This window comes from Quercus suber, unplaced genomic scaffold (assembly GCF_002906115.3).
Source record: "Quercus suber isolate HL8 unplaced genomic scaffold, Cork oak 2.0 scaffold_24, whole genome shotgun sequence".
Lineage (NCBI taxonomy): Eukaryota > Viridiplantae > Streptophyta > Magnoliopsida > Fagales > Fagaceae > Quercus > Quercus suber.
In genome coordinates, this window is record NW_027069489.1 from 1439203 (window position 1) to 1463043 (window position 23841).

General features: G+C 34.5%; 3 protein-coding genes across 5 annotated transcripts; 2 read left to right on the top strand and 1 right to left on the bottom strand.

The window, feature by feature from the left end:
• Window positions 1-391: 391 nt before the first annotated feature.
• On the top strand, window positions 392-8215 carry LOC112025683 (protein EMBRYONIC FLOWER 1). Of its 3 annotated transcripts, none has more exons than XM_024058363.2 (7): window positions 392-682; window positions 1627-1835; window positions 2128-2552; window positions 2632-2742; window positions 2827-4280; window positions 5697-7442; window positions 7551-8215. In XM_024058363.2, exons 2-6 carry the CDS (start codon window positions 1675-1677, stop codon window positions 7410-7412), a joined length of 3867 nt encoding a protein of 1288 aa, XP_023914131.1. In that variant the 5' UTR covers window positions 392-682; window positions 1627-1674; the 3' UTR covers window positions 7413-7442; window positions 7551-8215. The 3 variants fall into 3 exon arrangements, with proteins under 3 accessions (XP_023914131.1, XP_023914134.1, XP_023914133.1); XM_024058366.2 differs by having other exon boundaries at window positions 7554-8215; XM_024058365.2 differs by having other exon boundaries at window positions 1636-1835.
• A 7944-nt stretch (window positions 8216-16159) lies between these two features.
• Window positions 16160-18676, bottom strand: LOC112025667 (L-gulonolactone oxidase 3). Its single transcript, XM_024058345.2, has 3 exons — window positions 17950-18676; window positions 17209-17464; window positions 16160-17091 (listed from the first exon to the last, which is right to left on the bottom strand). Exons 1-3 carry the CDS (start codon window positions 18637-18639, stop codon window positions 16253-16255), a joined length of 1785 nt encoding a protein of 594 aa, XP_023914113.1. The 5' UTR covers window positions 18640-18676; the 3' UTR covers window positions 16160-16252.
• Window positions 18677-18785: 109 nt separating this feature from the next.
• On the top strand, window positions 18786-22988 carry LOC112025687 (E3 ubiquitin-protein ligase PUB23). The gene is made up of 2 exons (XM_024058369.2): window positions 18786-18837; window positions 21732-22988. Exons 1-2 carry the CDS (start codon window positions 18786-18788, stop codon window positions 22766-22768), a joined length of 1089 nt encoding a protein of 362 aa, XP_023914137.2. The 3' UTR covers window positions 22769-22988.
• The last annotated feature ends 853 nt before the right edge of the window (window positions 22989-23841 follow it).

The following is a 23841-nucleotide window of genomic DNA, read 5'->3' on the forward strand; positions in this document are numbered from 1 at the left end:
TAACACATTATACATTCCAACGAATCTAGTGCACAGAATCATTAGATCCAAATAAATTCCTACTAAAATGTATGGACAACACGAGTAAAATTATAGACATCGTGTGTGCATATGGAAGGCACATTAACTAGAATATTTTTCCATAGTAATTTAAGTAGTTTTTTTTACTGTTATACTCTAGGGTTTCCTTTCCTGTCTGTCTCACACACACCATAATGGTTTGTGATAAGAACCGCACCTTCCTGCCACTTGTCCCTCTCCTATTGGCCAACCCATCTCTCTCTCTTACACTATCTCTGTCTCTCTCCTCCCTATATTTACTTTTTGTTTATGTATGTGTATCCCTATGACATGGTCTATAATATATAGCATATGCCATTGATGATTTTTAATATAACAAAACCTCATTTCAAGGGCAATAGATAAAAACTCACACACTCTCTCTCTCTCTCTCTCTGAAGAATCGAAAACCTCTCTCTCACTCTTTCTCTCTCTAGGGTTTCTCCAAAGTTCGCACTCAAATTGTACTCAGCGAGGCTTCGAATCCCATCTCACAGCTGAGCCACTCGTTATCTCCTCCAACTTCTCTCTCTTTTAGTACCATTTCCTCGACTCGCCGTGGAGAATCGGAGCTAAAACAATACGACATCGTCTCTGGGCACTCGTCGATTGAGTTCACAAGGTGAATTTTGATGCTTCAATTACTTTCTGCTGATTTTGGTTTCCTGGTCCTTGTTTGGCTCGCTGTTGATCGCTCTCAGTTTTTTTATTTTTTGGGTAACGCCAAGTTGGGTTCTTTAAGATATTTAGGTCATTTCACTGCGTTTAGTACGTCAAGTCCAGCCTTTACTTTGTGTTTTCCTATCTGGGTTTTGTTTTGGGGATGAATTTGAACGCTTTTGTACTATTTTCATGTGTTATTTTGATTGATTTTTTGTACAACAAGTTGTTATAACTATTCAGTGGCTTTTGAATTGGTGAGCAATTAAATACTATAAAGTTTTATTTTTGAGTTTAATTAAGTTCATGCGTTTGTTATTTGATTTGAGAAACTAGAGGTGGGTTTGTGTTAATTAGTGTTATATATATATTGGGACATTGACTCAACTTTTTCTCAATGTGTGGGGATATATCTAAGTTTTATAAGGATAAAACCCTAATGTGTGCTTTTTTTATTTATATGGGTATTGATTTATGGTTTGCTTTGAACCTTGTGTGGATTGGTTTAGATACTTGATTTGTTGGATTGTTTGAGAATGGAATTAGAGGCTGCAAACATCTTTATGTTTGTTATTTTATGGAAAACTAGGGTTTTAAATTTATTACCCAAATACTTTATGTACTTGTATATTGCTTGAGGGTTGTTATCTTATGTGTGAAATGACTTTATATAGAGTTTATTTACCTTCTCAAGCATTCTATAACAATTTTGACAATAAAATTTTTTTCTTCACTTTTGATCTCTTTGTGGGTGTGCTAAACCCTAGCATGTTTCTTTGGGACTTTGCTTAAGATATTGTGAATGACTATGGAAATTTAAATTGTGTTCAAGTCTGTTGCTTTTATTACCAATAAATTGTAATTTTAGCATGTGATAAATGATGCTGCTGAGTTACTTTTTCTTAGGGGGCGTAGGAAATTGTGTATTTGCATGCTGTGGTATTATTTGCTAACATGGAGAGGAGTATTGTGGTGGAGGAGAATCATTGTAAGAGCAATGTTAATACTGTCTCCAAGTCAGATGGGCCGTTTATTCAGATTGACTCGATATCTATAGATCTTGTTAGTGCTAAGGATAAGAGTGATGCTGGAAAGTGCGAGCATTTTTCTATACGGTAAGCCTTCTCCCTAATCATGTAATAGTCTTTCAGATTTGTTTTAATTTATCAGATATGTGGCAATGATTCAATACCAGTTCTATTGTAATTGTATGTGTGGTGAGTTGTTGGTTTTTTTTTTTTTTTTTTTTGGGGGGGGGGGGGGGTTGGTTATCATATGTATCCTATTTGTTATATGTAGTGAATGATTATAATACACACACACACATTAAAAAAAAAGTGTGGTAAAGGTTGGCTTCTGGATTTTCTTTACAAGTTTTCCTTATAAAATTCATGCATTTGGATGTAGTGGGTATGTTGCTGAGATTCACAAAAAAGATTGGAAGAGATGTTATCCATTTTCTTTAGAGGGTGACCAGACTGAGTCTGAGGAGCAAACATCTTTTCTTCCCCCTTTAGATGTTCCAAAATTCAGATGGTGGCGTTGCCAAAATTGTCTACGTGAGGTTGCTAGTAAAGGTGCTGCAAAAGATGATGGAACAGTCTTGAATTGTTGTAGTACTAAATGTAGATCCAATAGCACTTGTTCCCATGTATCATCCCTGGGCAGTGCTGCTGTGCTTCTCCCAGGTTTCCAGCAAGCTCCCAAGCAAGTACTTGATGGAAGATCGGTTGATGCCAATACTTCTACCAAATTGAGCAATGACAACCATCTTTTATTATGTAGTGATAAGAAAGAAAAGAAAGTTGAACTTGCAAACAACACTTTTATTGGTACACATCAATCCAGCTCAGTTCTATTGAAGTTTATATACTATTTAGTGTTTGGCTCATTTACTATGTTTTTTTCCAGGGAATGACATTGGTACAGAAGATAATGTCAATAAGGAAATTCCCAAATTAACAAGTGCTGCACTAGAAGTTAATTCAAGAATGATACAAAGAAGCAATGCAAATGAAGCAGGTAATTTTACTATGAATTGCAAACCATGCAGTAAATATTTAAATTACATATTTATCACAACAATAATGCTTCTTTCTGAAACAGTGGCTCCAAAGTCAAAATGCAATGGATCTATTGAATTTTATGAGCCAGGCTGTGGGAGTCATGTAGTCGCTGACATTGAGCTTGCTGATAGGAATCTCAAATGCATAGTTAATGATTCTGCTGAACATTGTCAGACAGGAACACAAACTTCTCCAGTTGATCAACACATAGAGCTAACAAAAGCTTGTCAGATTGTTGGGTTTGGCAGTATGGTTGATGAGGCACCTAATGCTGTCAAGAGTCATACAACCGGAAACCCTTCTTTGGAATTAGATGAGTGTGATTATGAAGCATCTGAAAATGCTGATATTATGGTTGGCGATGATCTTCCGGACCATCATCTAGATAAGTCAAGTGGTTTGCTCCGTAGAAAAATTCCAAAGGTGCGTCTGCTGACTGAATTGTTGGGTAAAAATAGTGATGCAAAGAGTGATCACATTGAGACAGATAATCCTCCATCCAATGGAATCCCCAATGCATCTGGAGGGTTAGATACACTTTCCGTTCCCCAAGGACATGTGGCAATCCAAGGAAATGTGAAAAGGGCTGTGATTCAGAATAGGAAAAGGAAGTTGGCTCAGGATGAAGAGTGGAGACCTCCAGAAATAACCTCTTCAAATAATTTGAATAAAAAAGCTCAGACATGGAAGGGAGATGCAGAGACAACTGATGCAATTGTGGGTAATGAATCTGAGGATGCATTTGCTGAAATAGGTTTAAAAACTGATCGAAATCCGACTGTAGGCAAGAAGAAGAATAAGAAGATGCAAGATGTTGGTGCTGATTTGTCATTAGCACTGCCCCAAGCAAATGTGCAAAAAGGAATTCAGGATAAAATTGGAAATACAAGTAAGAGCAATGCTGTTGATACTGTTTCTTTCAGATTAGCCCATGATGCATTTGCAGGCAGAGAAATGGATACTTTTCCTTTTGCTCTAAGAACGGAAAAGAAGCCTAAAATGTGCAAGAAGAAAAACAAGAACCCACAAGTGGATGGAGGTGAAGCTGCTCTTTTTCCTTTGACCGACAGCATGCTCAGAAATAATCCATTTACACGGAAAAATATAGATATTATGCAAACTGGATCTATTACTCCATTTCAATCTGTGCAAGATTCATCCACTGAAAAAGGGCTACATCTTTCACTTAATAGCTTTTTGGATGTACCAAGATATGACACAGAACTTATTCGTCGGGTTGAAGGTGGGCAACCAATCTTGTCGCCTTGGCAAGAAGGCACTCCCAGAGTAGATCAGGTTTTGAGGAAACATATGGAAATTAACAGTCTTGGAGAGTCAAGTGTTCCTTCTAAATCCCCTACAGATGCCTTTTCTGGAAAAGGAGTAAATTGTGAAGTCAAGAGCAAGATAACCACTTTTAGAATACCATACCTGAATGAGCATAACTGCACCTATGGGGTTGAGGCTGGGGGATGTTCTCAAATTCAGCAAATGGTACGAGTCTTTCTTTCTTCTCACTATTAGGATTGTTTCATTACAATGTTTACATGAATGTATGTATAGATTACAATGTGGGTGGGTTTTTGCTGTGATGTTGGTGTGTGTGTGTACACATAATTATCTCTCCCTTTTATTCGTACAATTCATTTCTCTGGTTGAGTCGTTTGGAGCTGCAATTGGGTCACCATTGTTTGGGAGTTTTGTGCTAATAATTAGTTTAGGCTTCTTGAGTCAGAAGATGTTCTTTTTACCTCCTATGAACATTTAGAAAAAGAAAATCAAGAATCCTGACTGAAGTATGGCATAATTTAAATGCAATGTAAAGAGCTTAGTTTGCTGTTGGGGCCAGTCTTTCCATGAGTGAAGGCCCATCAAATTGATCTCAAGTATTGTCAAACCAACCCCTTTTCCCTCTAACCGTCTATCTATCAAAAGAAACTTTCTCAGCTGTTGCAGCCGTTCTCTTCCATTCAATGATTGAGCCATCTCTTGCTTAATTCAATAGAACCTTACTGGACTAAACTCAGCAACTCAGTCAATGAAGAGTTTTCAGCTCTCATCCTCGAGCAGGGACCAACTTTTTTCCTTGCCTCAAGAACTTAAAAAAACCATTTGGGTAGTTGAAGTAGGCCTGCTACATATACTTCACCTCAAGAAGTTGAAAACGGGGTAGACCATAAATAAAGAAGAAATGAGTATAAATTCTAATATTGGTGTCTGTTTGGAAGTGTATTTGCTCATTGTCTTTGTAATCATACATAATTACTAATTAGTAACAAAGATATTTTATACCACAATATATGTTAGGAAAATATTTTTTCCCTTTTTCTTTTCCCCGTGAAGTGAAGGAAATTCACCTAATTGGAAACTCCTATGAGTTTCATACTTAACTAATCATAAAGAGAGAGCATCAATATTTTTTGTTCTGTTCTAATTGTCATTACCTTGGTTGAGTTTGGATCTTATATGTTGTAGTGGAGGTATTTAAATTTGTTAGCTGAGTGCCAACCTCAGTTTTTTCATTTATAAATTAGCATGTAGATCAGTCCATACATCTTTTAAGACTTTGCATGTTTTGGTTGTCTGCAAATACACACACACACATATAATATTTCCATATCCAAGCCTTCATAAGCTAATTTATGCGCACATAGATGGTAACCCATGCTCTTCTAGAGTACATGATATGGCATATATAGCAATGTTTTTGGTTATATATAGGATCATTTTATGCAATAATTTTTTCCTGTAAATGGCCTATAAATCTCCTAATTATGTGGTTCGCATGGTTTTTCTCAGAAATGCTTCTCAAGTTTCTGGTCTTTCTGTTCATCTTTGTGGTCTATAAATGATATGATGAAGTGCTTTAGAGTATACCTTGTTTGGAGAAAATAATTTTTCTTTTTACAGGGTTATTCTGGTGCAAGCAACATTTCCAAAACTAGTAAAGCTCAGGAACATTCAGCAGTTGATAAGAAACATAGTGACAAAAAAGCTGACAAGGTGTCTGAGCAGGGAACTTTAGATGACATACCCATGGAAATTGTTGAACTCATGGCAAAAAATCAATATGAGAGGTGTCTTCATGATGCTGACAATAAGAAACGCCAGTTAGAAACAACCAATAATACAGGAAATGGTCAGATGATGGATTCTGCTAATACATATGGCAATGGGGAGTTGAGGTTACAGGAGGAACTTACTCACAAGCGAATATCACAGGCTAGAAATGTGAGGAATGGTGTAATCACAACAGACAAAAATGTGGGACCCCCCAAACGAAAGGCAGTTGATTACTTTTCTCCTATTGATAGAAACCACTTGAATGTGAGCCACCTGGATCAATTTCAGAATCCTAAAGAGTTTAGGAATTTTGCTCAGTCCCAAAAGAACCAATCCAGTGGAGTCCAATTTTCTGCTACCAGTTCTAGCACACATAGTCGTGGTCAGAATTGCAAATGGAATGGAGGTATAGTGGGGCATGGGCCTTCTCATGCTACTTTGCAAGCCTTGGGAGGATGTAACACACAACAGCAGACAGCTCCAAAACAGACTGAAGCAGCAGTTCATCTTTGGCCACCCATGATTCCTAATCAAATTCCCTTTGGATATAACTTGCCTCAAAAGGGTGTAGCTCAGTCTACTAACATAGATATGCTTTCACAGTTTCCCAGTTCACTGCATAAGGGGAATATGAAAACATTGAAAAGTGATCATGATCTGAAGTTTTTGAATCTAAATGCTCCCAGCCTTGAGCACAATATGAGCTTTGGTTCTGAAACTTTTGGCAGGAATAATGCGGAGTACCCGTTAGCTTGCAAACACAATGGAATTGGGCTTCCCCAAAATTTGATGGGGTCGTTAGATATATATTCTAATGAAACCATACCAGCCATGCATTTGCTCAGCCTCATGGATGCAGGGATGCGATCAGGTCCTACCTTCAACATGGGTGGAACATCAAAGTTCCCAAAGAGACCTTCCTTTCCTCTTGATCATAATTCTAAGGAGTTTCCCAGAATTGAGATTGGTGCATATAAGACCATGGATTCCATAAAACACGCATCATCTGACTATTGCAGTAAAAATCACTTTTCAGAGAAGTCCCATGGTTGTTTTCATTGCACTCCAACAGTTGGTGCATCTACTTCATTTCAGAATGATGAGGGTTTCCAAAGGGCTACTAATTTTACAGGTCAAGTTGCCTTGAAGACTCAAAACAAAGACAAAAGAAAATTTTCTAAATCACCCACACAGAGCAGAGGTCGTAGACCAGAAAATTTGGTATTTCCCAATGCTAGTTTAGGCACAGATCTTGGAGCTATTCCTGTTGCTAGTGTGCAGAAAAGAGTCCTTGGTGCATCTGATTCTACAGTTTTTACCAAGCAATATCATGGGATGGAAAATTCAACCCAACATCCAAAAAGGTCTGAAATTTGCGGTATCAATCAAAATCCAGCTGATTTTAGCAAACCAGTGCCAGGAAATCGATACATGATTAGAGGTGAGGACCTAAAATTTGAAAAGGCGACTCCTCAAAGCAGGCATTCTGTATGTAATTTGGTTGGGCGCAAGAGACATAGGAATCCCAAGCAGACTACTATCAAAGAACGTGTACAACATTGAATTCTGTGACAGTTCCTGAAATTCATACTGGTAGTAATACTTCAGAACCTCTTATTATATATTTCTCTTCAGTAAATAGTTTGTCTAAACATTATTGATCGCAGTTTCCTTTTTAACTTTCTAATATTTAAATTTCAGCAGGTGAAGTCTTAAATTTCCTGCCAGCTGCTGCAAATTGAGAATATCTTTTGAGGATCAGACTGCAAATGCCACTCATGCTTTTTGTAGCAGTTGAGAGTTTTGATTTAGGAACTCTGATACTTTGACTTACGGTTGTCTTTGGCATTTTCTATGTCCAAATCAGAGCTGCAAAATCCATGCTGGTGCAAGTTAAGGCCTGTATATACGTACATATACCCATATTCTCTGCAAGTTCATCACTGTATCAGATGTTTTATGCTGTTTCATAGTCACAAGGTCATGTATAATCATCAAAATCGCCCTTTTAGATTTAGGAAGGGCTCATATGCATTTTTGTTTCAACCCATGCCCTGTCAATGACCAAGAAGTAGTATTGGAAACAAAGAACAGGGCATTAGATAGTGTAGTACGTGGATGCATGTATCAGGATAACCCCAAGGGGGTGTCATCACTCATCAATAAGTTCTTCTTGTGTTGTTATTACTTTCTGTTGTAATTTATATAGCCCAAAAACTAAGTTGAAAGAGAATGTGTTGCTTTTATTGGAGTGAGTTGGGAATACGACTTTATAAGATATCACAAACAAGATTGTCTTGTGTATACTTTAATGTGATTCTTCTATGTTTACTGAAACTTGTATATTTAGCTCTTTGCAACCGTCAGCATACTGTGTTTGAAGATAGTTTTGTGATAAGAAAAGTACAATTTTAATGGATATATGATCATTTTATTTGATATCAATTTTGTTCATACTTGAGATTTCTGTGGAATAGAGTTAAATGGTAAAAAAATATAGCATATGCTTTACCTATTTTCCTAGTTTGCTGACACGAGAAAGAGACCCAATTTGATCCTATACTTTCTGCTTGAGTAGCCACTGAAACCAAGACTACCAAGGTTTTGACTTTGCTATTGCCTTGTCTACGGACACACTTTTCATCAACTCTTGCATGTATATTAAGTGGTGATTGGATTAGTTTTTACCGAATACCAATGGTAGATTTATGTATAATTGATGTAATCTAATTATAAGTTGACACGTATAAGTTGTGACAAAGTGTAATTGCAATATAATTGGATCGTATATATCATTGATATTGTGATTGCTATTATTTGCTTTATTGCCATTATTATGGTGTTTGCAGTTACTAAAAGTTAATATATTGGATGGATATTTACACATTGCCCTAATTTAGGTAACCATTTCAAAAATTAATATTCCATTTACTTTAAGAGATAGACAATTGCTACCTTGTTAAAAATCTTGTACCTCAATTGATATTTTCAACAGAAATATTTATAGTTCAAATTTTTCCTCTCCTAATTGTCAAATTATAAAAAAATAAAAATTAATTATTGATATTCTCTCAAATTTTCATACAGTTAATGAACTTAGCACGGTTACTATACAAGATTCATCAGATTTATCCAAAAAAACTGTACAAGATTCATCTCATAAAGAGTTCAATTGGGTTCAAATTAAATTTAATACCGCAGACTTCTTTTTTCCCTTGTCATTATGCTTTCAAACAAGTTTGTCTTTCTACATGTTTAAATATGAGAATTTTAAAATTGTCTAAGCCGGTAGTGGCGGCCACTTTTGTTCAGGAAAGAAAAGGTAAAAAATATGAATTGAACATTTTAAAATTGTCCCATCGCTGGTAGAGTGTGTGGCCACTTCTGTTCAGGAAAGAATTCAAAGAAAAGGTAGGAAAAAAAAAAAAAAAAAAAAAGAGAAGATAAACATTGGCACCATCCCTTAACTTTTCTCTTCAAATGCTTTGAAATTTCACTCTTCAGATTCTATTTGCACGGGAAGTCCAAAAGTGCCTGAAGGGAATAAGATAAAGGAAATATATATAAGAGAGAATAAAATAAATTGGTTCTCAAGAACTATATGGAGCTATATAATTGCGTGCATTTTTTTTTTCAAAAGACATGTTAAAACTTCCAAAGTCAAACCGGTTTGGTCATAAAGACATGAATTAATATATTTATTATTATATTTTATATTTCTGATTACAGCAATTTGGCTTGTTAAGTGTCTGTAGTTTTAGAAGATCTTTATCTTTTAATTTTTTAGTTTATTTATTTATGTATACTTTTTATAAAAACCTCACTTTGAATTTTTTTTAGTTACAACTTACAAGTTACAACTATGCATTAACCACCTTTCAATAAATGAATTTTCAAAAGAAAAAGATACATCAAAACCCACTCTAGATGCTGTAATAGGACCATGTTGCTTTTTTGTCTTCCTTTTTGCACATTCTCTTCATTTAGGTTTGTTTTGTCCATGATTTCAACTTGGATTTGAATCAGTCTTTTCTGGATTATTTCACTTTTCCATGTTTGTACTTTGTAGACAATTAAATTTTGTTGCCCATTTGGTAGCAAAATGGATTCTCTCTTGTAATCAGGTTGGAGTCGTCCCCCCATCTCAGATATCCTCGCTTTTGTTCTAGTGGAACCTGAAGATGGAGATGGATCCTCCCTTTTGTGCAATAACATTTGAAGTACTAACTAGAAGAGGGAAAAATAATAACAAAAAAACTTGGGTTTGATTCATCTTTCGTATATATATAGAAGTATGCTATTTAGTCTCACACATAATTAATATATATATATATATATATTATACGTATGTTTGTATTTTTTCTAAACTCTTGTTTATCATACAAATAAAAATGCACATCTTCCAAACTATATTTTACAAATAAACTTCAACTATTGACAAATTTTAATGTTCTTATTGGCAATACAATTTTTTATTTGCCAATGTCTGTTAATATGAGTGATAATAAAATTATTAAAATTGCTCTTTTTAATTAGTTTCAAGTTCTACTATTTATTATTAACACTAACACTTTCTTCTTCTTCTTCTTTTTATTATAATTCTGAATTTTCTTTGATCCGTTAAGATTTTTATATAATTCGGATGAGTATATCTTGATATCATATAATATGTAAATATGTGTTATATTTTAAAACAAAAATCAAATCATTTGAACCATTTAAATTATATATATGAGACAAAAAAGAACTATATTTGTTATTTTCCTCTTCTTTTTAACCAAGTGAATGAAGGAGAATATAATCAATATCTTCTCCTTCATTTACTTGAAATGGTAAATTAAATATATTACTAACTATGGCCTCTCATATTTTGGTTGAAAATTTGGACTGTTCTGTAGTTTCCTGTCCCATGTAAGCTTATACGTCCAAATAGTGATCTGAAAACTTCATGTTTTTAATATACATGAAATTGAAACCAACCTATTGATTTTTGAAAACAAATATAAACCTCAAACTTTTCATTTGCATTTGTTAATAAAAGATATTAAAGAACAATTCAACATACTTGACTATCCCACAGATCATTCTGGTTTTTGTAAACCTGGACCTGCAGAAAAGGTCGAACCATTATATATAACCAGTCAAGTAGGCAAAGTTAATTTAGAGTCAATCTTCCTTATTGGGTAGAGAGCTCTGCACACTTAGCCATGTGAAACTAAAGCCATATAATAAGGTATAATCCAAAATATACTCGAGCACATCATCATTCTATGCGTATAAGAACTCAATAACTCTTGTAATCGTACTTCAATATTAGTTAAATACAAATAGATTGAATATTTAATAGTAATCATTTCTTTTGGTTTTTTGTGGGGACACTTTTTTTTTTTTTTTTTTTTTTAATTCAGGTGCATTGATTTTGTAAGGGCAAACCGCAAACCTACAGATCTACCACAAAAAGCTAGAAAGGAGAACATACACCAAACACAGTAAAAGATAGCTAGCTTTCTTTGAATTTCCTCCGTAATGCATGTAAGAAACAACCTCAGCAATCAATTCCAATCCCTATCATTCAGTACCCAATTGTGCTAAAATCTATATCCATACCCTAGCAGATTCTCCAGCTGCAGCTGAATTGCTCCCATATTGACACTTCTGTCTCTTTAATTATTATTAATAACCTAGAGAGAAACACTTCATTTTTTTGCTGAATTAGAGAGAAACACTTCATAACCAAGTGGTATCTTGTACAATGATTAGGTACAATATCACACTCTCAATAAATATGAATCACACGTACATAGAGAGTTAATGTTACATATATATCTTCTCGTACATAGTACATATATAGGATACCTTTCGCTTCATAATAACATGACCCTCAAGTCAGTAGGGGTACATGCCACCCTCTTCACAATTCACCATACTTTCTCGTAATAAATTTAACAAATATGTCGATTGCAAAAAGACCCCTAAGATTATAAAAAAAAAAAAAATACTACCATCATTTAAATGATTAACATGTCATTTCTCACTTTTTGCTACAATCATTTAAATTACAATGTGTACCTTAATAATAATAATAATAAAAAGTACTTTTAAAGAATATGCTTTTTATTAGATAAGTTTAGCTAAACAACTTATTTCACAACTTACTGACATGTTATAGTGATGAAAAATAAAATAATATCAATGATGAATTCATATATATAAAAATGATTGTTTACCATTCATAATTTTTTATTTTAATAAATTGTGGAACAAGTTATGTTTACATAGCAAAATTGTTTAAAAATAGATAATAAGTGTCTTTAACAAAGGTTCATCTTTTTTTTATTATTATTAAAAACAAATGCCCTCTTTTATTTTGCATTCAAAGAAGTAAAGAGAAGTAAGGATGTAAAGATATTTGGAGTTCTTGTCCTTTTGCCAAAAGAAGATGCTAAGGTTTTCCTGTAGAGTTTGGGACCTCTATTATTTTGTCATCCATTACCCAAAAAAATAGCTTTACTTCAAGCTTTTATTATTGTGCTTTTTCCCCTCTTCTATGTTGGCTTATATATATTTGGGCACAGAAAATTGATATTTATTACTTAAATGATCTAAAATTAACTTATGTATTAGGAGTATTATGCAATCTATAATTTATTTGAAAACAGAAAGTATTGATTTAAGATCTTCAAAATATATTAATTATGATCAATATAATTAAAAGATAAGTTGTTTTATAAATATTTATCCTTAATATAAATATATACTCTTAATGTATGTAGAACTATATATATTGAAAGCATATTTAATTTTAAAGAAAGACCTATTATATTTATAGGGTACCCATGTGTCATATATATGTATATGAAATAGGTTACTGTCTCTAGAAATGGCTAGCTAGTTTCTTCCACCCTCATCAGAATAGGAAAAGTTACTGACTCTCCTGCGGGCTGCTCAAATGCTGCTGTAACTGTTATTGAAACATGCTACGTTTGACAACACAACCAGATTGATCATTGATCAAGCAAGCACAAGAATGACAAGATTAAACATAAACTCACTATTCTCTAACCCCGTGGCCTTTTCACCTACATGACCATAGATATATCCACGTACGTACTAGCTAGCCACTTCCAAATAATTAACCTGCTTTCCTAGATTACCCAAAAAAAAAAAAAAAACAAAAAAACCTGCTTTCCCCATATGCTACCTCCAGAGACCACCCTAATAAACCAGCTAGCATCGTGCACCAAGATATATGCTATGGTTCCACCCAACACCGGCAAACTATAAATATCCCGAAAACGTCATGAAGTTTGGTGGATCAAACTTGGGTCACCAAATTTATGACACGTTTTTTCAAGTCCATCGAGTCGTCAGTGTTCAGGAAGGGACAGCTAGCTCCAACTACTTATACTCAATTTGCTGCTAGTGTAATAGTTAACCAATATATGTGCCACCACACATGTACACCATACTGTGCTCTGGGTTTTCTGGTGGTGGGGCACTGATTTTTCTGGCTAAATTGAGCTGACAAGTACAGCGTTATGGACAGTACTGTTGGTTCTGGTTCCTTTACTGTGCCGCAAGAGTTAGGTTTGCTTAATTGCCCCTATACGTAACATCAAAGTAATGAGAAGTGGGGTTGAGGAGGGAGGCTAGTTTACAAGGATCAACAGTCTCTAGAGTACTTAAGAATTAGGCCAAGATTGACCCTTTCTTTTTTTTAATATAAAGTTTTGCTCCTTTTTTAATTCCCATGTTCATCTTAGAGCATCTTGGTTAATTGACCCTTTGGGCTGTTTTTCTTGGTTCTATCGGAGGCCTCGTTAAATTGGGTTTTTGTAAAATTATTGACCCAGTTCTCTTTTATTTATTTATTTTGCCAATTGAATGACAAATAACTATCGAATTATCAATTATTCCAATAATAATAATAATAATAATAACCTATGGGGTTTAGAGAATTTTCTTTTTGTTCTATTTAATTCTAGGTACATTGGTGCAATGTCAAATAAAAAAATATATAAAGTTGATCCTATCAAGATTTACTAAAATCTATGAGGGGTGACTACTAATACTTACTCTATAAGCTTATCTTGATAGTTTAAGACCGATAAGACACCTGGTATTTATGTTCCTATCAGAGGTGACGTGGGACAATAAAACAGTAACTGAAAGTGAAACTCATGTGTCCACCGATCAGAATACATATATGTAACTCGATTTCTCATTGGTAAATCATAAATGAAAGATGAGAGAGGAAAGAAACTCACTCCAATTCATGCCATATGATTGGAACTTGGAATTGGAAGTGTGCAAAATATTTTGAAAATTAACACACAAAAAATCATAATCAAACACTTAAATGTTTATATATTTTTAAGTGAAGATTGGACCCAAGATATAGAGAATTGAATGTTTCTTTACTTATTGTACGTCAATTATTAATTTTTTGTGAAATTATATTAAATTGTATCCATTACTTGCATTTAATGTTATATATGAATAGAACAAGAGCTAACAAAACATACATGATTCATCCTATATAAGAAAGAGAGTTGCTCCATTTAAATTAGAAGAAAGAGTTTTTTTTTTTTTTTTTTTTTAAGAAACAGAAGAAAGAGTAAGGTGTGCATAACTTTTAGAAAATTTTTAAGAGATTCGAAAAGGCAATAATGAAATCTAAAATTAAAAGTAATCAAAGACAAAATAATAACTTTTTAAGATCCTATAAAAAAAAAAATTAAGATCAAATAGTCAACAAGACAATAAACATTGAAGAAAGTTCAAAATTGAAAAGTCTATAAAACATGAATTTCACTTGAAGAAGGCACTACCATATATCTCCTGCAATCTCTTCTCTTGTAGCATTCCTTCCTCAACTTCTCTTCTCCCTTTCTCTCTCTCTTCTCCTTATGACCATTAATTATTTTGGATACCAGTGTAATCATCAAAGACTCTTGAAATGACCAATTTTTGGAAATTAAAGGGGTGTTCAGAACTTGGATCGCAAAGTTTGGTTGTTAGTATGTCAAATTCACAAATATTCCAAGTTTTAAATTCATTACTATATATGGTCTTGTTAATCTTTATATACATAAGCCTCTGTTGAATTACATAATTTCTAAATTCTCATCATATTTGCGAAATATCCAAATAATTGAAGATCAACAACCACCTCATCCAAAAAAAATATTAAAGATTTATAGTTTTTTAATGTTTTATAAATATACTAAATAATTAATTTTTCAGATTGGATAGTGAACAATATCAAATTGAAACAAAAATTACCGTAATTGATAAGCATACAAAGGATAAATTATTGAATCGTGAACTTGATTAACAAATTATTAGTAATTAAAAGTTATTGAGTTGTATAATATTTTAAAGAATTACAATTTTTTGTAATTTTGAACCCAACTCAACAAAAGTACATTGCATAACAAAACTTAGTAATCGACTTACAAACTGCAACATACTAATTATATAATAAGGTAAAGTATGAAAAAGTGCACATTAATCAAAGAAGTCAATTCTAATTATATATAATAGATATTTTAAAAATATATTTCAGTGCAGTGGATCGACTATCACTACTTGTAAATACTGACAAAAAAAAACGCATGCAAGCAAAATTTATGGACTAAATTTTACATATGAAATGGTCTCCCACTCTCCCCATGCTTTGGGAGGCTAGAGATTCAACCTAAAGATAGTGGAGTATTTAGACCCCAGGAAGGCCACCAATTTGCTACTTTTACAGAATCTTTATTTATATGGTTATATACTGATCATATTGAGAATCTAACTTATAATAATGGATGCCGCCTATGTTGCTTAGACTACTTTATCAAACTTTTAAGCCAATCTATATATGACGGCGATATAATAATATAGAGCCCTAATAATCTTTAAAGCCAAAAAAAAAAGTTACCTGAAGCGTACGTAATATGATGTCCCTAAACCTTGTTTACTATTGACATAGATTTATAAACATGTTAAATGTTTACAGATCGATCAAGATAATATATAGATACAAATTAAAGACTAAATCACCAAATTTTAGCATGAGCAGAAGCAGCAACCATAGATTTATTCACCAACAAAGCAAAATAAGCTTGCGCTATAAAATTGTTAGTGGATAACTATTAGCTTGCTCATGACAAGATATGGCATTTTTTATGTTATTTTTGTTTTTCCTTAATGCTAGTGATTTACAGTGATGAGTGAACTAATTTCTTTTTCGAAGCTTCTCGATTGGATTGTTAATGGAACAATGGTTTGTTATCAGTGATCCATTGAGACACAAAAATAGGTGCTAGAAATCAAACTTGCTTTTCGTATTAATCGTACGTGCAGATTAAGTTTATTTTATTGAGAGGGGAGGGGGTTACAAAAAATGAAATTGTTTAATATCGAATTCCGTAGAAATATTCATTACCACTTAAGGATTGTGAATACCTACAAACTCTAGCTTCTTTGTAAACAAGACCTTGTTTGCAGAAATATCCATTTTCTGGGCTGCAATGCCGGTCTTCGGAACACATGCACTGTCCCTCTAAGGCACACCCATCACCTTTATTTGCAGCTTCCTTCCCAAATAGAATCTCATCTGACCATTCACTTGAAAACATGTTTTGAGGGTCCAATTGTTTTCTTGCAGCAATAAACCTATTAAAATTTGGATACTTGTGCTGCACGTCCAAGAATGCTAGGTTCCTATTTTTAGCCCAGTGTGGCTTAGCCCCATACTTAAAGAATGCCATTTGCTCCACTTCTTCCCAAACATCTTGGTTTAGTCTTGGTGTTGAAGCCTCACTAGCACGATAATAATTGAAATCAACCACAACAGAATCCTCAGATTGGCCAAGATATGCCCCAGAAGCCTTAATGAAACGTATTAGAAATCCATTATAGACATCCACCCCACAAAAATTCTCTGGGTTTAGGTCTCTCAATTTTTTCACATCACGGATAAAGTCTCCAAACTTTGGAGCTGGGAATATTGCTGTTGTCTCATAAAAGAAGAGCCCATTAATTCTTGGGTCCCAAGCACATGTACTAAACGAGCTTGATGAATATAAACATGAACCTGAGGTTTGCATTTTTCCCTGTTGACCTATTACTGGATAACCAGTGAAGATTAGGCCATTCTTTAACCCATTACCCACTAATTTCTTGGCAGCCACAGTAGTAGTTGCTAGAGTGCATTTACCTTTCACGTCCCTTGTATTCTCAAATGTTTTCTCTGCATTTTTACAATTTAGCCTATATTTTTATTATGTACAACCATGTATACATGCGCACAAAAATTTATGATATAAACCATGAAATAGACTGTGAAGTAAAAGAGTGATCAAATTACCTGTTGCTCTAATTGATTTGGAGATCAATATTAAATTGGACTGAAACCCAATGAAGTCATAAACCCCATTTCCTGAAACGTTTAAGGGAACTCTTTCATCATATCTGTACACTGCAGTGTTCTTTGATGGATACCAAGTTATATCTGCGAATTCATACTTCTTTGCATGGTTCATGAATACGTCTTCAAAGTGATCATCGTTCGTGAAATTATAGGTTACGCTTCTTTTGAATCCTCTCTCTAGTGAGAGCTTCACCTGTTATTGATCATTATCAAATTTTGATTCAATAAAAATTGTAGGGTTCAGCATGAACACATTGCTTAGTATAATTCTTATGAAAGGAGAAAAAAAAAAAAAAATATATATATATATATATATGAGCACTGACATGGTCACGTTTCATGAGTACAAGTGGTTGTTGGATTTATACCCGTGTCCATAAAGTTTGATCCAAAATTTTATTATTTTCAGAGGATATAACCGATGTCTATATCAGTGATTTTGACATATAGATAATTATTTCAAGCTTTGCTCCAACGAAAAAAAATACATACATACATATACATACATATATATATATATACACACACGCATTAAAAAAAAAATCTCCAAAGGAATTTTCATGATATACATGGGATCTAAATTTGAGGACTATCTCCAATATATATAAGAATAAAATATATTTCACAGAATAAGATCCAGATCTAGATCCAAATAATAGGATGTATATTGGTTCTTACCTTAGAGATAACTCCCAACAATCCCAATGATACTTTAGCTGCATTAAGGAGTGGATCTAGTGCTTCTAATCTGATAATTTTGGCATATCCTTCAGATGGTCTAGCAGGAACAATAAGACTAAGGCCAATAACATAATCATGAACAGCCCCTCCCTTTCCCCACCACGAGCTTCCATGTGCCCCAGTGCTAATAAGTCCTCCCACACTCACACCCTCCCAATACGGCGCCGCCACTAAACTCAGTCCGGCTTCTTCCACTTTATCAATCAGTTCACGTAATCCTACTCCGGCATCAACCGTGACAACCAAATTGTCCTTGTCAACTACTATGTTAGAGTTATATTTTTCAGTACTTACAAGTAATGATGCTTCGGAATTTGATGTGGGGCAGGCCAATTTTGGTATGGTATGTGAAAACTTGGTCACAACTTTCACCTTGAGTTTATTTTGATTGGCATAGGCCACGACTGACCGGAGCTCTTGTTCTGTTGTTGGGTATGTGACATTTGGGGCATGGCAATCCTTTCTGTCTCCCCATACACCATAGGAATTGTAGAGGGTGCAGCCACCGGTTGTGCTGCATTGAACTGGGGATTGTGGTGGCATGGCATAGATGGTTAGGAGGGTTGAACTTGAACCCCATGTGACAAGGTGAAGAACACCAAGGAACCAGTTCCAAGTGGTGTACATCTTAGTCTTGATTGTCCTAGCTGTAGTGTATTAATGGAGGTTTTGGTGTTTGGTGAGGGATTAAATATGGGGATGATAAAGATAAAGGCAATGCTTTGAAGGGAGGTGAACAAAGTAGTTACTTGGAGCACAATGGAGCTACACCAATGGGGTGTACTGTGTACATCAAGGTTTTGTTTGCCCACAAGTGTAATGGAGGTTTTTGTGTTAGGTAAAGGGATTAAGGTGCGGCTGAAAAGCTAGAGGCGGCAATGAAGGAAATGCACAGATAACTAGTTACTTCACTTGTACGTAACATATATAGACATTCGGATTTAATTACACCGGGCAATTAACCCTCCACCCTCTCACAATATATATATATATATATATATATTTTTTTTTTTTTTTGCTTTTACTTATTTTTTATATTCAATGGTTGAGATTTAAAGTTGCTTTTTGCAACTTTAAATTTTAACTATTCATATCAATTATCAATTGCATCAGGTATTATACTTGGGGCCCGTTTGGATACAGCTGAAAACTGAAAAATACTATAGCAAAATAATTTTTAAATGTGTGAATAGTACCGTGGGACCCATTTTTAATGAAAAAGTTGTTAAAAAGTGAAAATTGTGGGTCCGTGAACAGTAAAAGTTGGGTAAAAAAGTTACATGTTGCGGCTATTGTTCAATGAACAGTAACCACAACAGTGTTGCTACAGTAACACTTTGTCTCTGAAAAGCTGGGGACGCGTGAAAAAAAAAAAAAAAAAAAAAGAGCTGAAAACGTAAACGTGCAACGCCAACGCACCAGCCAAACGGTCTCTTGATCTCAATCTTAGACACACTTAAATATTCTAAAACTATATATCAAAAGTTCTTTTATTTTAACTATTTGCAGAATTATATAAAAGAGAGAGAGAGAGAGAGAGTAGGGCTAGGGCAGTAATACTCCCTCATCATTTTTCCCCCTTTTTTTTATGCCATAATAAAACCGGTATCTAAATTAACTTCATTAAAATGTTTGGTAAGGTGAGCAAGAGATTGCAGATTTCAATATCACTAATCAAATTAATATTGTGATGATTCCACCACATGTCCTTTATATATTAAAGTTAGCACTAAATTTTATGCCGATAAGATATGGTTTCGTAATAAATCCATTCATATATTATGTAAATTTCTAAATAATAATATATAATAAAAAAACAAACAAACAAACAAAATTTCGAATCTTTTATAGTAAAATTGTTCTTAATCTTGATTCTCCAAAAAAAAAAAAAAAGGTTCTTAATCTTCCATTATTTTGATATTTACGGAGAGTATAAATTATTTATAAAAAAAATGTGATCCAAGAGACGTGTTTATTAAATACTCATCTCAATAAAAAGGTTTTAAAAAGTGTAATATCAACCAAAGTTATACAGTATTAGCGTAATTTCAACCTTTTTGATTTGGATGTTGCGATGTGATCTTTGAGTTCATTAAATTGTCCGTTAAAGACTCTACAGGGTAATAAAGCATGTAGATTTGTGTCTTTTAATATTATTGCTATATATATATATGGTGAAATATTAGATAAGGATGCATATTTGGACTTAAGGCCGAATGTACAAATTAAAAATAAGACCCTTGTCTTGGACTATGTGGATGCATAAAACATTGAATAATTTTTTAATTATTTGTCTTTTTTATGTTTGGCAAATTACTATTTTGATCAAATGTCATTTTCGATTTGTTTCTCACTTTTTCTAGTCGGTCAATTTAATTAATATTATTTTAAAACCTATTGTCAAATTAGTCTATACCATCAACTCATTCACAAAAAACACTTACATGGCACACTTTTTGTATTGTCAGCATGTCTAATATTAAAATATTAAATAAAGATGATGCGTGTCTAAATTTTAGTAGACACGTCAACACTTAGATGGCAACAAAAGCTACATCAACTTTGAAAAATATTTTTCTTTTTCTTTTTTACCAAAATTTCCCTTGTCCTTTATTTTTTTTTCTTTTAATTTTCTTCCCATTTCTTAGTAATTAAAACAAAAATTCAACTTTATTTTCTTTTTTACTTTCCTACAATCGATGAACCCCCAAAGCCTCTCCTTTGTAGCCGCAATCTCAATCGACAATCCTCATGATCCCAGTAGACTTTAATCCTCTACTCTCGCTCCTACCATATACCAATCTTTGAAACCCTAACGCCCCCAAAGTAATTTAAAGGGGAAAAAAAAAAAAAATCATTGCTATTGTTTTCTAGTCATTTTATTATATAATTTTTTTATATTTTAAAGATTTTTTTTAATTATTTCTTAAAAATTAAGATGTTTAATTGATACAGCATAACTAAAATGACTTGTCATAATTGTTTATTATTATTATTTTTTTTTTTTTTTTGAGAAGAACATGTCATAATTTCATTGACGTAGATAGCTCATGCAATCGCCTTAGATGACATTTAACAAACAATTAGGCACACTACATGGACAGAAGAAAATAAATCCAAACAATATCTAACATTCAAGGAAAACATATCAAAATTATGAAATTCTAGGAAAATAAAAAATAAAAACAACCTCAAATATAAGGGTATAATTTGCAACTTAGATGAGCCTAAAACAAGTTGGCACATGTGGGAAATGAAAATTATGGAAGGCAGAATTTAGGATCACACAACTAGGATACAATCTATTCACGATCACTTTCCAACACTAACATTTAGTTGGTATTATTAGACATGGCAAAACGGGCGGGTCGGGTCGGGTTCGGGTCGGGTCAATCGGGTTACGGGTCAAACGGGTCACGGGTCAAAATCGGGTTCGGGTCAATCGGGTTGCGGGTCGGGTCGGGTCGGGTTGACCTGTATTTTTCACATGAATTTTTTTTTATTTAATTTTTATATAGAAAACAACATGTATCTGTCATTTGGAAAGTTATGCAACAAATTACTTAATGTAAAATGCATTATTTTGAATTCACCACTTATATCAAGAATGAACTCAATTAAACTTATTAATACTTATTCAACAATTTTAAAATTATACAAATCCTAACATTACTATCTAAAACAAAATAACACAAAGATAAGTAAAACAAATACACAAGTTTTATTTCTGCACAATATCAACATTCCAAATATAAAACAAAATTACAAATATTGTACTCAAACTGTTGTCAGCCCAACAGGCAGTAGTACCCCTCACCCCTCAACTTTTCCTCTCTCACAATCTGACCCAATACTCCCATCACCACCGCCGCCACCGCCACAACAACTCGACACGCTTCCCCCGCCACCACCGCCACTTCACCGACCCTTGCAACCCGACTCCTCTTCATCATCCTCATCCTCCTCAACCTCCCAAAGCTTCACCCAGTGGAGGTTCCCACTCCCACATTCACCCATCCTTCCAAACCCGAATCAACCACACGGATTCGACCCGGTACCCGAACCCATTACCCATTACGGGCCACCACCTCCACCCATTTCATCCACAGAACTCCAGGAACTGTTCCACGTAGCGGAGCTCCAACTCAGTACCGGGTCGGATCCGGACCAACTTGTGGCGCTACAACTCTTGGAGCGGTCGCTCGTCCCAAACCCGCCATCCGACCCGGAGTGCCCGCCCGAACTAATGCGCGGGGTAGTGAGGAATTTGAAAACCAAAGCTGGAGCAAAGCCCGCAACGAAGATACTGTTAGCGCTTTGCTTAGCGGAGGGGAACCGCCACGTGGCGGTGGAGGCAGGTGCGGTGGGAGCAGTGGTTGAGATAGCGGCGGAGCTGGACGACGCGGCGGCTGAGCGTGCGTTGGCGGCTTTAGAGCTGATGTGCACGGTGGCGGAGGGCGCGGCGGAGCTGAGAGCACACGCTCTGGCAGTGCCGGTGATGGTGGCGACGATGGGGAGAATGGCGGCGCGTGCAAAGGAGTACGCTATCAGTGTTCTGTCTGTGATGTACGGTGGAGGTGCGTTAGAGGATCAGGGGGCTCCGCCGGTAGAGGAGGTGGCGCGTGCGGTGGCGTTGGCATTGCAAGGGAATTGTAGTGCTAGGGGAAGGAGAAAGGGGGGCCAGCTGTTGAAAGTGCTTCAAGAACAACAAGATGAAGAAGAAAAAGATGAAGAAGGTGAAGAGAATGAGAACTGAGAATTGACTATTGAGCCTTTGATTTGTCTGTTGTGGTAGCTTGAACGTGGAGAGTGCAGTCGAATTGGTCTAAGTGTTGGAGTAATTAGCCGGTAATCTCGGAGCAAATCTCGAGCATGGAGAATAGTACTCATTCTTCTTAAATGTATAACAGGGTCTACTTGTTAAATTCATGATAAAGTCTATTATGAATGTGAAAAGAAATAACACAATTTTCCTATGTTGTATGCACACCATAATACCTAGACATGGCAAAACGGGTCAGAATTTTCTGACCCGACCCGAAAAATACCCGACCTGAACCCGATTTTTTTGACCCGAAGCAAAAACGGGTTGACCCGTGATCCGACCCGTGTTTTTTGCGGGTCAACCCGACCCGACCCGCGACCCAACCCGAACCCGAACCATTTTTTTAAAACTTTTTTTTTTTGGTAAAAAAAATAGTAAAACTAAGACAATATTGGTTTAATTGTTTATTGTGAACTTTAAGGAAACAATTGATACATTTACATAACTATATGCAAATTAATTGAAAGATTAATGGTTGAACATTCTGTAATGAGTGAATATTTTTAGATATCAAATAGTAAAGTACATGTCAAGATAATCTGGTTACAGTAGAGTTAAAAACATAGATTTAAAATTGTAGACATGTAAGAAATATTCACAAGTGTGAAAATAGTGAAGCTAAAGTATCAAATTAGCATAAATTATGAATACTTAGACCTATTTTTTAATAATTTATGTCCAAAATAAACAGCTTTTCAAAATAAATTATGATATATCCTAGAGTGTGTGTTGCTTAACAATAATATGATATTCATAAAAGAGACCATGTATAAATAAGTAAGCAATCAAATTTTAAAGTATATCTCAAATTGAAATAGAGTGTCAACCNGAAAAGAAAGGATTATAAAATTAATTTTCAAGATTGTAAATTTCTTATATATTTTTATTCTTTATCAAATGAGTTATCCAATAAGTCGGCGGAAAAACCCACAAGAGAAGAGTTGGGTCTTAAGCTTTGGTTGATTAGTTTTCATGGTGCCAAGGTACTAAAGAGGAGAGCTGTC

What these genes read in the sequence shown, in the direction of transcription:
- LOC112025683 (XM_024058363.2), top strand. Translation starts at nt 1,675, where the DNA reads ATGGAGAGGAGTATTGTGGTGGAGGAGAATCATTGTAAGAGCAATGTT. An exon ending in TGCAAACAACACTTTTATTG is followed by an intron (nt 2,553 to 2,631) that starts GTACACATCAAT and finishes GTTTTTTTCCAG; the next exon opens with GGAATGACATTGGTACAGAA. An exon ending in AAGCAATGCAAATGAAGCAG is followed by an intron (nt 2,743 to 2,826) that starts GTAATTTTACTA and finishes TTTCTGAAACAG; the next exon opens with TGGCTCCAAAGTCAAAATGC.
- LOC112025667 (XM_024058345.2), bottom strand. Translation starts at nt 18,639, where the DNA reads ATGTACACCACTTGGAACTGGTTCCTTGGTGTTCTTCACCTTGTCACA. An exon ending in TGTTGGGAGTTATCTCTAAG is followed by an intron (nt 17,465 to 17,949) that starts GTAAGAACCAAT and finishes GATCAATAACAG; the next exon opens with GTGAAGCTCTCACTAGAGAG. An exon ending in CAAATCAATTAGAGCAACAG is followed by an intron (nt 17,092 to 17,208) that starts GTAATTTGATCA and finishes GTAAAAATGCAG; the next exon opens with AGAAAACATTTGAGAATACA.
- LOC112025687 (XM_024058369.2), top strand. Translation starts at nt 18,786, where the DNA reads ATGGGGTGTACTGTGTACATCAAGGTTTTGTTTGCCCACAAGTGTAAT. An exon ending in TGCCCACAAGTGTAATGGAG is followed by an intron (nt 18,838 to 21,731) that starts GTTTTTGTGTTA and finishes CAAATACACAAG; the next exon opens with TTTTATTTCTGCACAATATC.